This window comes from Thalassophryne amazonica, chromosome 4, assembly GCF_902500255.1.
Source record: "Thalassophryne amazonica chromosome 4, fThaAma1.1, whole genome shotgun sequence".
Taxonomy (NCBI): Eukaryota; Metazoa; Chordata; class Actinopteri; order Batrachoidiformes; family Batrachoididae; genus Thalassophryne; species Thalassophryne amazonica.
In genome coordinates, this window is record NC_047106.1 from 3,871,915 (window position 1) to 3,886,470 (window position 14,556).

Consider the following 14,556-nt stretch of genomic DNA (forward strand, 5'->3'; position numbering starts at 1 on the left):
GCTGATGCTGAGACCCTGATCCAAGCGTTCATCTCTTCTAGATTGGACTACTGCAATGTTCTATTTTCTGGTTTACTGCAGTCTAGCATTAGGGGTCTCCAACTGGTTCAAAATGCTGCAGCTAGACTTTTGACACGAAGCAGAAAGTTTGACCACATTACACCCATTTTGGCGTCTCTTCACTGGCTTCCTGTCCCAGTGAGATCAGATTTTAAGGTTCTGCTACTAACCTATAAAATTATTCATGGACTGGCACCTCCCTACCTAGCTGACCTAATTAAACCTTACGTTCTCAGGGTACAGGACTACTTTGTGTCCCTGGGGTGAATAAGAAGTCTGCGGGTCACAGAGCTTTCTCTTATCGTGCCCCTGTTCTGTGGAATGATCTCCCTGCGTCAATAAAACAATCAGATTCTGTGGAAACTTTCAAGTCCAGACTTAAGACGCACTCATTTTCCCTTTCAAATGGCTAGCATACTGGTACAGTTTTGTGTTACGCTTTTTACTCTTTTAATTCATGTTATTAATAATTGGAGCGGTCCGGGGCCTCCCTTTCACCTAAATTCTGGGTCTTTTAGTGAAGCTTAGGGCTAGCGGCTGGCGATCACCTTAGTATTTCTTCTGTTTTTCTTGTTGATTAATGCTGGCAAATTATACAGTATTTTTTGTCTTTCTGATGCCTGATTCTGTTTTTTCTCTGTTTAAGGTGCAGCTCCATCCAGAGAGGGGAGTTGTGTTTGTGTTGGCGATCCTCCTGTCCTGTGCACCAACAGCAATTCTTGTATATTTGTCCATGAATTGTTCTGTGAATTATTTCTGTAATTTATGTTTGTATCATGGCCCAAGCAGAGGGTCACCCCTTTGAGTCTGCTCTGCTTGAGGTTTCTTCCTCAGAGGGAGTTTTTCCTTACCACTGTTGCTCTGGGGGTTGGTAAGGTTAGACCTTACCTGTGTGAAGCGCCTTGAGGCACCTCTGTTGTGATTTGGCGCTATATATAAAGGGAAAAAAAAAAAAAAAGATGGTGCAAATTATTTCTTTTTAAAACACCAATCAATCATATGCATCACTTTTTTTTTTTAATCAAAATTAGAGCAACTTTAAATTTGTTGTTTTGTTTTTGTTTTTTTTTAACCCCAGAACATTCAATCACAGATTGTTCAAACGATACCTTTTTGAAATCTTTATGATCAGACAAATAATGTTCAATACTTTTCAAAACGATTGGAGCATGTTTAAATTTTGACCTCTGACCTTTGTACTTCCTTGGCTACAGCTGCCACCCTGGGATGGTTTCCATACGTAAATATGAACTAGAGACATGCACCTCATAAATTACGGGTGGTAAACTTTGCCCACATCTCCACCTCTCCAAAGTCAGCATGTATCTGCTGCAGAAAGGTGCTAAAGTGAACACAAATCAAATTAAACACAAAACACAAACAAATCTGTAGATCTGGCACTGTTACAGCTGCATGGTTTGTGAAAAAACAGATCACCTGTGATTATTTAAGTGGTCGATAAAAGTAGATACCTCACCTGATGTCAGCAGAAATAACAATTAAGATGCACAGTTGGTACAATTAAGATTGTGTTCAGAAACAAAAAAAGGAATTTATATGTATATTTTAAAGTGCCAGTTCTACATCGTTGTGGCTCCAGCTGTTACACAGTTTGGATTCTCTGGATTTTGGACGTAACTGTACACTTATCATACTTGGGAGCAGACTTGACCATTTCTTCAACTTTGTTCTAAAATCAACTTTTCAAAATTCATTTCTCTGCTTCTTTTTTTTTTTTGCTTCGGGATGCCAAAGCAGATCTGATATGGAACCGCCTGTCAAGCTGGCTCAAGATTTACACCAGATTCCCTTCCTGAAGCAACTCCAGATGTACACAGAGAATGAGGGCACCAGTGGTCCTGAACCAGGAAGCTTCTGTTTTTGGAAACCGTGCAGCAGACCAATGTTCAGATTTGTTTCTGGTCAGAAAACTGTCAACACTCCGAAAACAGATTTGTACACCAGCGTGAAACTAGTTCTGTGTTGATGGAATACCCCGTGAGAATGATTTTAAAGTAACTGGAGAATAAATTTTTCATCAATTTGTCACAGCATTGAATCCTGCTCATGCTACCCATCTGCATCCTTGGACAAGACACTTAATCTGCATCATCTCAGTCCACCCAGCTGGAAATGTGGACCAAGCTTGCAGGGAAATAACCTGTAATGGACTGGTGACCCACCCAGGGACAGTCCGTAAACTGGCTTCATGCCACGAAACCTGGCGGTAAGCACCAGCTCAAAGGGCCTCAGGGCTCACAAGGATATATCTTCTCACAGTACTGGACTTGTATTTATGGTCATGCACCAACATCACCATCTGTGACTCTGATGGATCTGGCAATGTGCTTCCGACGGATTGTTTGGTATTGTGACGCTCTTCCAATCTTTACACGGTTGTATATGTTTCTCTTATTTCTGTTTAACACTTCTTTTGTTTTTTAAGTGTATCTATTCTGAATCTTATTTAACTACAGTCCTGTTATGAATTGCTAGCGGTTAGCATTCATTAGCGTTAGCTTGCATTAGCAAGGTCAACTCCACCCCCCACCCCGCTGTTTCTTTTATTACTGTTTATACCAGTCTAATACTTCTGATAGTTTTCCAGTGTAACCGCTGTGAATTTTAGGTCATTATTTTACTCCTGAGTAAATCTTAGGAGTCGCTAGCATTTTCACTAGTGGTTAGCTTGCGTTAGTTAGGTCAACTCCCCCCCACTTTCTTTAATACTTCTATTAGACTTTCAGTGTAACTGCTGTGAATTTTACTTCATTATTTTACTCTTGTGTTAATCTTAGGAGTGGTTTATTCTTAGGAGTTCCCCCCCCCCCCCCCCGTTTTTTTTATTACTGTTCCTATCTGTCTAATACTTCAATTGTTTTTTTCAGTGTAATTGCTGTGAATTTTAGCTCATTAATTTACAACCCCAATTCCAATGAAGTTGGGAAGTTGTGTAAAATGTAAATAAAAACAGAATACAATGATTTGTAAATCCCTTCATCCTATATTCAATTGAATACACCACAAAGACAAGCTATTGAATGTTCAAACTGATAAACTTTGTTGTTTTTGTGAAAATATTTGCTCATTTTTAAATGGATGCCTGCAACACGTTTCAAAAAAGCTGGGACAGGGGCAACAACAAGACTGGGAAAGTTGATGAATGCTCAAAGAACACCTGTTTGGAACATTCCACAGGTGAACAGGTTAATTGGAAACAGGTGAGTGTCATGATTGGGTATAAAAGGAGCATCCCAAAAGGCTCAGCCATTCACAAGCAAAGATGGGGTGAGAATCACCACTTTGTGAACAACTGTGTGGAAAAAAAAAATAGTCCAACAGTTTAAGAACAATGTTTCTCAACGTTCAATTGCAAGGAATTTAGGGATTCCATCCATCTACAGTCCATGATATAATCAGAAAAATCGGAGAATCTGGAGAACTTTCTACACGTAACACTTCAGAAAACCACTGTCAGTTAACACAGTTCGTCGCTACATCTACAAGTGCTAGTTAAAACTCTACCATGCAAAGCGAAAGCCATACGTCAACAACAACCAGAAATGACGCCGCCTTCTCTGGGTGCGAGCGTATTTGAAATGGACAGATGCAAAGTGGAAAGGTGTGCTGTGGTCTGATGAGTCATCACTTAGATATGATTGGGTTATGTGAAACCTGGCTTAAACCTACAGCTGTCCTCCCTTTAAATGAAGCCTGCCCACCGGCATGCACATTGTGTCACGTCCCTCATGATGCGAAGCAAGGCGGGGGTGCTGCTCTTATTTATAAATCTAGGTTTAGCTTATTAACTGTTGGGGGTCACATATATAACTCATTTGAACATCTGATTCTCCACTCTGCCCACAATGCTACGTATTGCCAAGGTCAGAAGAATAAAAATCAGCCATATAATTTTGTAACTGTATATAGGCCTCCTGGCCCATACTCTGTATTCTTAGATGAATTTGGTGCATTCATCTCTAACTTGTCAACTAGTACAAATAACATTGATTATTGGTGACTTTAACATTCATATAAATAAGCCTTCTGATTCCCTCTGCAAAACATTTATGGAAATTGTAGATGCATTAGGATTTCAGCAATGCATTAAGGACTTGACACACATTAGTGGAAATACCCTGTATTTGGTTCTTCACTGCCGTGTTTAGTGGAACAACAACTTTATCTATCACTGCGGCGACACATCAACTCCTCAACTACAACTGAACTCGAAGGAAGACTGCCTGATATCTTAGCTTCGCATGTGGCAAATGCCCAATCAGTAGACAGTCTTGTGGATAGTTTAAATTCAGCGGTCAAAACTACACTCGACATGATTGCGCCACCTTTATTAAACCACACCTCCCCAAAACACAGTCACCTTGGTTCAATGATTACTTGCGTGACCTCAACCATAGGGCTGGAGGTCTGGAAAATGGAGTACTTCAAAATTAGAAATATTCCACCTTGAGTGGCGTGATGCTATCTTGAACTATAAGCTTGCACTACTTTCTACAAAGCGGACCTATTACTCTGATTTGATCAACAAAAACAAGCATAACTCAAAGCTCTTGTGCGACACGGTGGCAGTCTTTTAGTGAAGCTTAGGGCTAGTGGCCAGCGATCACCTTAGTATTTCTTCAAATTATACTGTATTTGCTGTCTTTCTGATGTCTGATTCTGTTTTTTCTTTTCTCTCTGTTTGAGGTGCAGCTCCATCCAGAGATGGGTGTGGTGTCTGTTTCTGAAACCCTCCTGTCCTGTGCACCGGCAACATTTCCTTTATATTCATTTTGTGAATTGTTCTGTAATTTGTGTCTGTAACATGGCCCAAGCCGAGGGTCACCCCTTTCAGTCTGGTCTGCTTGAGGTTTCTTCCTCAGAGTGAGTTTTTCCTTACCACTGTAGCCTGTGTTCTTGCTCTGGGGTTGGTAAGGTTAGACCTTACTTGTGTGAAGTGCCCTGAAGCAACTTTGTTGTGATTTGGCGCTATATAAATGAAAATAAATTGAAAATGAAAAATATATCCATTTTCAGGCATGTAACTGCGAAGTTATACTTCTTAACTATTGATTTGTAGTAGGCTAGCTGTGTTCAGTTGGTCACTGTGGAGTTGCTCTCGTGTGTCATTGATGCCGTGCTGAGCAATTGCTGCAGTTACTGTTGTGTTGTGTGGACTGGGAGACTGTTGTCGTACATGCAAAAACCACGCTGATAAACCCAGTGCAGTTGGAGCTTTACTAACACGTGGACTCACCCAGAGGACCCGGCGCTCTTACAAACGCCCAGCAGTGGCCTCTTGTCAGCAAAACTGTCCATCTTCAAAGGACCTGAGGAGGAAGTGGAAGAAGAGGCAGATGAGAAACAGACTGACCTCCACACAACAAAGGGTGGCGTTCTTTAAATGAAGGCATGAGGCCTCCAGCGTTGCCCACCCGTATTCAGCCAGCAGCCCATTACCGCCACAGGAAACGTGCTGATTATATTACTACTCCCGTCCTGTAATTCAATTATAGCCACCAAAAAAATGTATTTTGTTTTGATGAACAGAAGAGTTTTCTCTCCGTGTCAGGCCTTAGTTTGGTCGTTAGCGTGGCCACAATCCTCACCAGCTAAAGCATAATGCCGCAGAGACAGAGTGTGCTTTTTGTCATTCTCTTTGTTTGCATTTGGGGTTTCAGGATGGAATTACAGCGTGGTAAATACCCGGCAGCTATATTTAAAAAAAAACTAAAAAAATGAACTGAAAACATGTTGCATTAAGTGGACTGATCCCATATTTCCCCTAATTGCCTCGTTCTCGTGGATGGGCAGAGGATCAGGGGATTGAGGGAACGGGGACGCTGAGATTGAAGAAGATGTTACCCTCTAGAGAACTGCAATTTGAGGCTTGATGGTAATCACAGCGAGTTCCTGTGGTATGGCGTGAGAGGCAAAATGTGCCTCCACTACCGGCCTTTAGTAACACTCACAACGGAGTCCTCCCTCTGTTCTTTCTGTCATCAGACATTATTTCCAAGCCACAACATGAACATGACTTCAAGGAACTTCACAAAAAGGCACATTTATTTGAATAAACTCTCTGAGGGGAGCAACATCTGATGAACAGAGACTTTAGAATCGATCATTAATATAACCCACAGTAACAGAACCAGCACCGAGTCTTCCATGTGTACAAGAGAACACTGTGATAGGACCTGAATATTTTGTTACCAGTGGTGGTGTGACACGGGGCTGGGGGAGCTGAATGAGGAGACGGAGGGTCTGGGTTTACAACTGCCCTGGAAGACTATGATCCAGGCTTTCATTGACTTCCTGGACTCAATCAGAAGTGTATCGTTTGTGGTGAAAGTGTCAAACATCGCTTATCTCAGCACTGACATTCATGTCTCTGGATCGTCAGCCCTTGAGATCCAGAAGCGCCTGGGAAGAGCTTTTCGAGTGATGAGGTCCCTGGTCAGAGGTATATGGTGATGCTGGTATCTTCGCAGAAGAACTAAGGTCCAGGTCTTTAGGTTCCTGGTGGTTCCATTCTTAGTGTATGGTTGTGGCACCTGGTACTCTAACCAGTGCCTAGGTTGAAGACTGGATGGCTTTGGATTAGGTCTCTCTGTTGGATCCTTGGATACCTCTGGAATGACTATGTCAAATCAACAGTCACTTAAGGAGTACTATTTAAACTCTGAGGGAATGTCTGATATGACAGTTTGGCCAGGTGTTTGCAAGCACCTCAGTGTTGAGGACCCTAGCAAGTAGAAAAGTGATGTGTAAAATGGCACCAACAGTGGCTGCATTAACGTTGTTAGAGGACCTTGCAAATGGTGCAATCCGATGTGAGCGTATGTTCAGGGAACGTGAACATTCACTTCCAAATGAGGATAATTGGCTCTGAAACCGATTTCGATTACCAAGGCCACTGTTACTGGAGTTGCACACAGAACTGCGGTCAGCCCAGGGCGCAATACGGCGAGGAGCCAGGGGTTGTCTGTGCCCACACAGGTGCTGACCACACTGAGCTTCCTGGCATCAGGGGCATTCCGACGTGAGCTGGCTGATTGATCGGTCAGGAGTGTGCCAGTCAACCTTGCGCCGAGCCACCAGCTGTGTGGAACGCAATCATCCAAATGTTATCAGATACATTCCAACATTAAAGCGCATTTTGCAGCGAGAGCCAGTTTCCCGAATGTAATCGGAGCTGTTAACTGCATAAATTTTTGCTATAAAGGCGCCACCACATTATGAATTTCCTTCTGTAAATAGGAAACATTTTCATTCCATCAATGTTCAAATCATATGTGATGTGCAAATGTGCATCAGGCAGCGAGCACAGTGAGCCATGGGGGTGAGTGTGTGTGTGCTCTCGTGTTAATCCTCTGGGGTCCGAGGGCATTTTTTGGACAGTTCACTCACCTGGCATAAATGTTTTATTATTGCTGTTAACAGCTCTCCCTGCATCCCACAATCAAGTTTTATGTCTCTTTTTTCAGGACAACCTGCGCTTTCAGAATATATATGTTTTTGTTGTGTTTTATAAGAGTAATAAAGGTTTACAATCAAAAATAGGCAAGGAAAAAATAAAGCGAAAAATACACATCCACACACATTTATTCAAAACACACAGCAAACTATAATAAACAACTGTTTGGTAAACTTTATAAAGGTAATTTGAGGTCTTGTGTGAAAGACTGTACAACAAAAAGGTTCAAACAATAAACAAATGCACATTTTGAACAATCTATACAAAATGGTCTAAACGTTTTGTTGTCCAGATATGGTAAACAGTGCTTTACGCAGAGAAAGCAACAGAGTTATCCAGTAACATTCACATGCAAACTAGTGGAGCAATCCTGATAGTTACACACTCTGAGTATGTGAGACTGTCATCAGATGCTCCCAGTGTGCTCCTGCTTTCACTGATCGCTGTGCGTAATGGCGCACTGAGTATGTACTAATAGTATGTACTCAATGGAGCACCCAGGGGGCTATTCAAACGGGCCAACTAGAAACACATCACTGCTGAAAACGATCTTTGGCTTTTCAAGTGAGGTAAATCTGCCCTACGATTGGATTTTGGAAAACCAGGTGACGGTGAACCAATTCCGATTGGACACTCACATTTCGCACGTCATTACACAGCTTCTATGTGGAGTACAAAGATGGCCAATAGCTGGCTCGAAAGTCCGCGGAGTTAACTTTTCAGCAAAAAAAAGTAAGTTTCTATCTCATATCATTAAAAAGTTATTTAGAATTTAGTAAAGCTTGGTCTTAAACGTCGTATACGACGGCGTCGGCCCCAGAGGGTTAAAATAGTTTATTTGTGTAATTGTTCCAAACGAAAACCAGTGCGGACACATTTGGGCACGTGCACATTCAGATATGTTTTTATTATCATTATTAATCTCTTTTTTGTTTTTTCTTGATGGTGAGCTGCAGAGCTTCTTAACAGACTTCATGTGTGCAGGATTTGTCAATAAACGTGTGTGTAAATTGTGATGTGACACTGTCAGCGGAGGCGCGCCTCACCTTTTAAACGTCAGTGTGTGTGTGTATGCGGCCAAACACATTCACACTCTGTAGCTTCCACAAACATTTTTCCACGTCATTTCTAGTCATCTTTAACTTAATTTCTTTCCCACGTTCATGTTGTCTGATGTGATGTGGGGAATCCCTGCTCAAAGGGCCTATTTACATGAAATTGCATATTTAAATAGGGTGTGGCCAGGGAGGAGTTTGGTTCCACGTTCAGTTCCACCTTCAGTGGGACGTACAAACAGAACGTGTGTGGATTCATGACTCCACACAGTTTCATACATCTGAATATATTTGTGCTTACGCCAGATTCAGGGTTTTGGTGTACGACAACTTTTAGTACAAAGTCCACACAAATCTTTGTACATGTGGCCCCTGGACCTTCATTTTCCTGAAAAGATATCAGCATCAACAAAGTGATCTCGTGACTCCACAGATGCAGATTCACTACTTAACAGGACCGATGCAATCAAAAACGAACAACTGAAAACTATGAAAAATGACAATTTTGGCCTTTTTGTAGTGCAGCAGATAAAGTATTTACAGAAGAAACCTTCAAATGGTGATACAAGCACCAAATTCGGCACAGACATTAACTGTTATATAAAAAACCGACTGGCCACTTGAATTTTTAATGTAATTCAATTAGGGAATTACACAGGGGTCAAAATTTAAAACTATACCACATTATTTGCCTCATCATAAAGATTCCAAAAAGGTATAGTTTGGACTATCTGTGACTGAATGTTATGGAGTTATGGGTAAAAACAACAAAAACGGTGACAAAGGTCAACTTCAACAGTTTGTAGTGGGGTCAAAAGTTGAAGTTGCTTTCATTTTTGCAAGAAGTGATGAAAATTATAGGTTAACAGGTTTTTAAAAAGGAATAGTTTGCATCATATGTCATGCTTAGTTACCATGTTACGGGGTAACGTAATGCTATATAAAATGCGGTCCATTTAACATATGTCACATGTCAGAATCCAATGGACATCCACATTGTTTGACCTTTACTTTGGAGCTCAAGCATTCCACACAGTCAAAACTATTAAATTTATTAATCCCGTTTAGGGCAATCAATTGTTTGCATCACTTTTTAACAAAATTGGAGCAACTTTAACTCTTGATCCCTGTACAAACTGAAACTGACCTTTGTCAATTGGATTCAGGTCTGGGCTCTGGCTGGGCCACTCAAGGTCATTCACAGAGTTGTCCTGAAGCAATTAAAAATGTCTTCCAAGAGTGGATATGGTCACAAAATACAACAATACAAACAGACATAAACAACTGTTATGCACAACAGTCAATAAAATGACAAGTGTTTAAAATGTCATTTTGGCCCTTTTGGGGTGCACTGGGGTGACTTTGGAACAATTCAAGGAGAATTATATTTGTCTTGTCTGCAGGCAGCCTCCCAAAGAATCTTCATGCAAAATTAGAGATTAAAAAACAATTACTGAGCAGCTTTTCTGCAACAAATTGAGAAGTGTGGAAAAATGTCATTTTGGCTGTTTGGGGTGCCTTTGACACTATATGAGGAAAATTACACTTTTCTTGACCTTAGGCAGCCTCCAAAAAACCTTTATGCAAAATTATAGAACAATTATTGAACATTTTTTTCTGCAATAAATCCAACAGTGTGAAAAATGACTATTTTTGCACTTCTTAGGGTCTCTGGGGGCCCCACATGGATTCAATACAAAAAAAAAAAAAAAAAAAAATCCATCTTACCATGATCAGACAGTCACCCAAAGGATCACCTGGACCAAATTTCAGAAAAATTAATTAAATGACTTTTCAGATAAATCAGATGGTGCACCGTGCACTGCCAGTGAATTCTGATGGCATTATTCTGATGGACCTTGGGCCAAAAGACCAAAGAAAAAAACAAAAACAAATTAAAAACAAAAAGCTAAATATTTCCAACAACATGCCACGTTCAAAGGAACAGGTACCCTAAGTAATCCAATGAATAGTGATTTGGCAATGGGCTGCCCTCTTACATCATAGAAATCCTTCAGTACTAAAACAGTAAATACAGACGGACGTCACTGGGAGCTGTGTGTTCTGTGTCCCCATTTCCCACAAGACTGTGCTTCGAGTCTGACACAGCTCAATGTGTTCACATGGAGAACTGTGGCTGGAAACAGTGTGGGGTCCAGTTCACACCACTTTTACTATTTCTGGTGGGTTTGTATTTCTTCAAAGCCCACTTGTCAATCAAACAAAGGCAGCCTTGCCTTAGTTTCCATTTGGAGTCAAGTCCAGAGAGGATGTGGATGACTGGACGGACCTTCTTTGGGATAACCAGCACTTCCCTCTATAGGAAGACGACCCACGGCTCATTATAATCAACACCTATTTTTGGGTTAACGTCTGCCGAGTCACAACCTCACGTCGCAGACAACCGGCCCTTTAAAGGCATGGAACACTGCAGCAGTGTGTGCGGACTGTAATCGGCGCAGTTTCCTGCAGTCGTACAGCTCGTATTTATTTTCTGCTGAGAGAATTGCTCCTCTCATGTGTCAGCGAGTATCTGCTGCTTCCGATTACTGGAGTTCACTTTCATCCACGTCCAGTGACCCTCGAATGCTGCCATTGTGCACTGCCAGAAGTCCAGAACACACCCTGAGAACAAAAAGACGATTTTCTCCAAGAAAAAAAAAAGAAAAGAACTCCACAGCCCAGCGGGGCTACGCGGCAGCTTTCACAGCGCTGACCGACACCTGCAGAGAAGACGCTCAAACTTCATGTCTGGAATGATTTAATCAGTACGGAACAACAAAATCATTTGCACCGCAACTCTGAACACTACTGCAAATATGAGACTCAACTTTCCCACAGCTGAAGAGACTCAGAGGCACTCAGACGTGTCTGTTTCATCACACCAGAGGGCCGAGGTCCCGAATCCCCAGGTTCCTCCTGGTGTGCAGTGCATGCTGACATCAGTGTGTGTGTGTGAGACAGAGAGAGAGAGAGAGAGAGACCATGTGAGGCATCATTGTAAAGCCCTTGAGCATCTGTTACAGATGGGAAAGTGCAATGCAAACAAAGTCCATTTACTGCCATCCAAAAGATATTTGTTGAAATCTATAGATCTGATGCCCAAAACATTTTTGTTTTATTAAGAAAAGGTAAAAGTAAAAACTATTTGAAGATCACCACCAAAAGCAACACAGAGCCAAAATGACAGCATTAATTCTTTAATACACATAACACACCACTGGGTTTAAAAAGCATTTTTTGTTCTTTTGCATTTTTCATCATCTTCATCATTCTCAAAATTATGACGGTCATTGAACTAATCATGTCCTCCAAATGCTTACATCAAAGTTTAAAGTAACATTTCACTCACTCACTCATCTTCAACCCCTTACTCCAATTAGGGGTTGCGGGGGACTGGAGCCTATCCCAGCAGTCACAGAGTGTGAGGTGGGTTCACCCTGGACAGGACACCAGTCTGTCACAGGGTCACATACAGACAAACAAACACATTCACACCTACAGACAATTTAAAGTTTCCAGTCCATCTAACCTGCATGTCTTTGGATGTGGGAGGAAGCCGGGGCACCTGGAGGGAACCCACACAAGCATGGGGAGAACACACAAACTCCACACACAAAAGACACAGATGGGAATCAAACCCATGACCTTCATGCTGTGAGGCAACAGTGCTAACCACTAAGCCACCGTGCTACCAAAATAACATTTCATTAAAATTAATCTGATTCAATCATTTGATTCGTACAGAATTACGCCCCCCCCCCCCGGACGGACACACACACACACACACACACACAAAACTCAAAAAACTATATCTGCTGTTGTAATTTTTACAAATTACAAAAATGTTCTCCATTGCATCTGTCAATATACTTCTCCTTGTGTTTGTTTGTCTATATGTGTTCCTGTGACAGACTGGCGTCCTGTCCAGGGTGAACCCACCTCACACTCTGTGACTGCTGGGATAGACTCCAGCCCCCCGCGACCCCTAATTGGAGTAAGGGCTTGAAGATGAGTGAGTGAATATACTTCTCCTCCAGCTTTTCATATTATTTATTATTTTTACAGGAACCATCCCACTGGTGTGGCAAGGTAACACAAAGTTATGCGGGCTCATTTCTAACCCTGGAAAGACATGTTTTATTATAACGCCACAAGGTTTGATTTGATCATCTAAAGCCAGTAATCATATTAATCAGTAGTATCAGCAGCATAGACATGATGAACACAAACAGAGGGGTCATAATTGACTCCCGTTCTGTCATTTTAGTTGCTAAAATAGTTTGGTCATTTGAGGGTTAAAGCAGCAAAGCAGCGACTGGATGTAGTTCTCTGTTCTTTGTGCACACGTGTTAGCTTGACTACACTGTGAAATGCTGAGGACAAGCAGATCAACAGGATATGGAGTCTCTCCAATATCTCTAACACTTGTTACCAACACACAACTTAGTGCTTTTTTTTTATGATTTCTTGATATCATCGCTGCATTTTTCTGTAGCTTACACATTTTCAGTTCTCTTTACTTCTTAGCTCCGACTGTTTCCGTAGTGGTGCAGGACTTGCAGGTGTAATGACAAACAAGGCCACAATAAGTAAAAATGGGATGGGACAAGAAAAATAAAATTGTCCTTTGGGTCCAGAGATTTAATATTGAAACTTCAAACACTGAGATATACTTGCTTTAATATTCATGTGGAGTGATGATACTCACTGATATGAGGAGCAGGCAGGATCCGAGCAGTCCTTACTGGACCGTGGCGGACTGAGAACAGCTCCTGGGCTTCACCTGCCAACTGAAGAGAACCATAATTGGACACATGATAAGAACAAAGGCTGTACAAACAGGGTCTTCCAACAGGTGCCATTAACAAGAAGAAGAAGAAGAAGAATTAATAAGTTTAATAATAATAATAAGAAGAAGTTACAGGTCTGTTAGAGCCAGAAATCTTGCTTGTTTGTAGGTAACCAAATACTTATTTTCCACCATAATTTACAAATAAATTCTTTAAAAATCCTACAATGTGATTTCCAGGATTTTTTTTCCTCATTTTGTCAAGTGTATCTATGATGAAAATTACAGACCTCTCTCATCTTTCTAAGTAGGAGAACTTGCACAATCAGAGGCTGACTAAATACTTTTTGGCCCCACTGTACATTTTCTTCTTTTGTGGAAAATATAAAAACCAATAACTTAGTACATTAAAGTAAAATGTAGGACCAAATTTTACAAAACATTTCGGGTAGTCGTGTCATGGCAAGACGTCAGCTCAAGATCCAGTTCAACTAATCAATAAAATTCATTCCTGATCAATCAGTGTGCTTTTCAGCACAAAGCACGCATTATTTACTGCTAATGGTTTGGACAGAGAGGAATTTAAAGGTGCTTTTCTGGGCCATTTGACAGCATAAACCACTGTAAATGGATGTGTTTGTGTGTGTGGGAGAGTCCAGTGTCTGCCGCGTGTAACGGCACACTGTTTTAAGCTCGCAGTGACCCACTTCTGCTTGTCTTTTATGCGTTAAACTACAGTGAAACCTGCATTCTCACTTTACTGCTGCTCTAATCCGTTTGTTTTAAGTCTTTAAACCCATCTGTGGGGATGATCGCTCTTTTGTGCAATTAGCAGCCTTTCCGAAGTGGCGGATTTGGAACTGTGTTTTTATTGAGAGTGCTTAAAGGCCCAGCGGTGGCGGATTAACACTGGAGACGCAAGCAGGTTATACGAGCACTGATAGCAGGAATAAAAGCAGGTGGGCGGGATTCCACCACAGGAAAATGGGTCCGTACAGAAGTAAAGGAATGTTGTGGATTAAAACGCTGGGGGAGGTTAATGCGCCAGGTTACCGTGCATTATCGCGCCGCTCATCCTCACCTAACATTAGACCGTGAGCTGAACCTCAAAATTTCAGCTATCGTACCACCTGGGATGGCAAATTCTAATATGCATTTTTGTTTAGGACAAT

The 14,556-nt window shown here is 41.5% G+C and overlaps 1 protein-coding gene across 1 annotated transcript in view; it reads right to left on the minus strand.

Moving 5' to 3' along the window:
• Positions 1-14,556, minus strand: part of bcas3 (BCAS3 microtubule associated cell migration factor) — a 700,663-nt gene that overhangs the window by 641,330 nt on the left and 44,777 nt on the right. Inside the window, 2 exon segments of the mRNA XM_034169027.1 lie at positions 5,318-5,390; positions 13,304-13,385. Coding sequence (XP_034024918.1) covers positions 5,318-5,390; positions 13,304-13,385 — 155 coding nt within the window.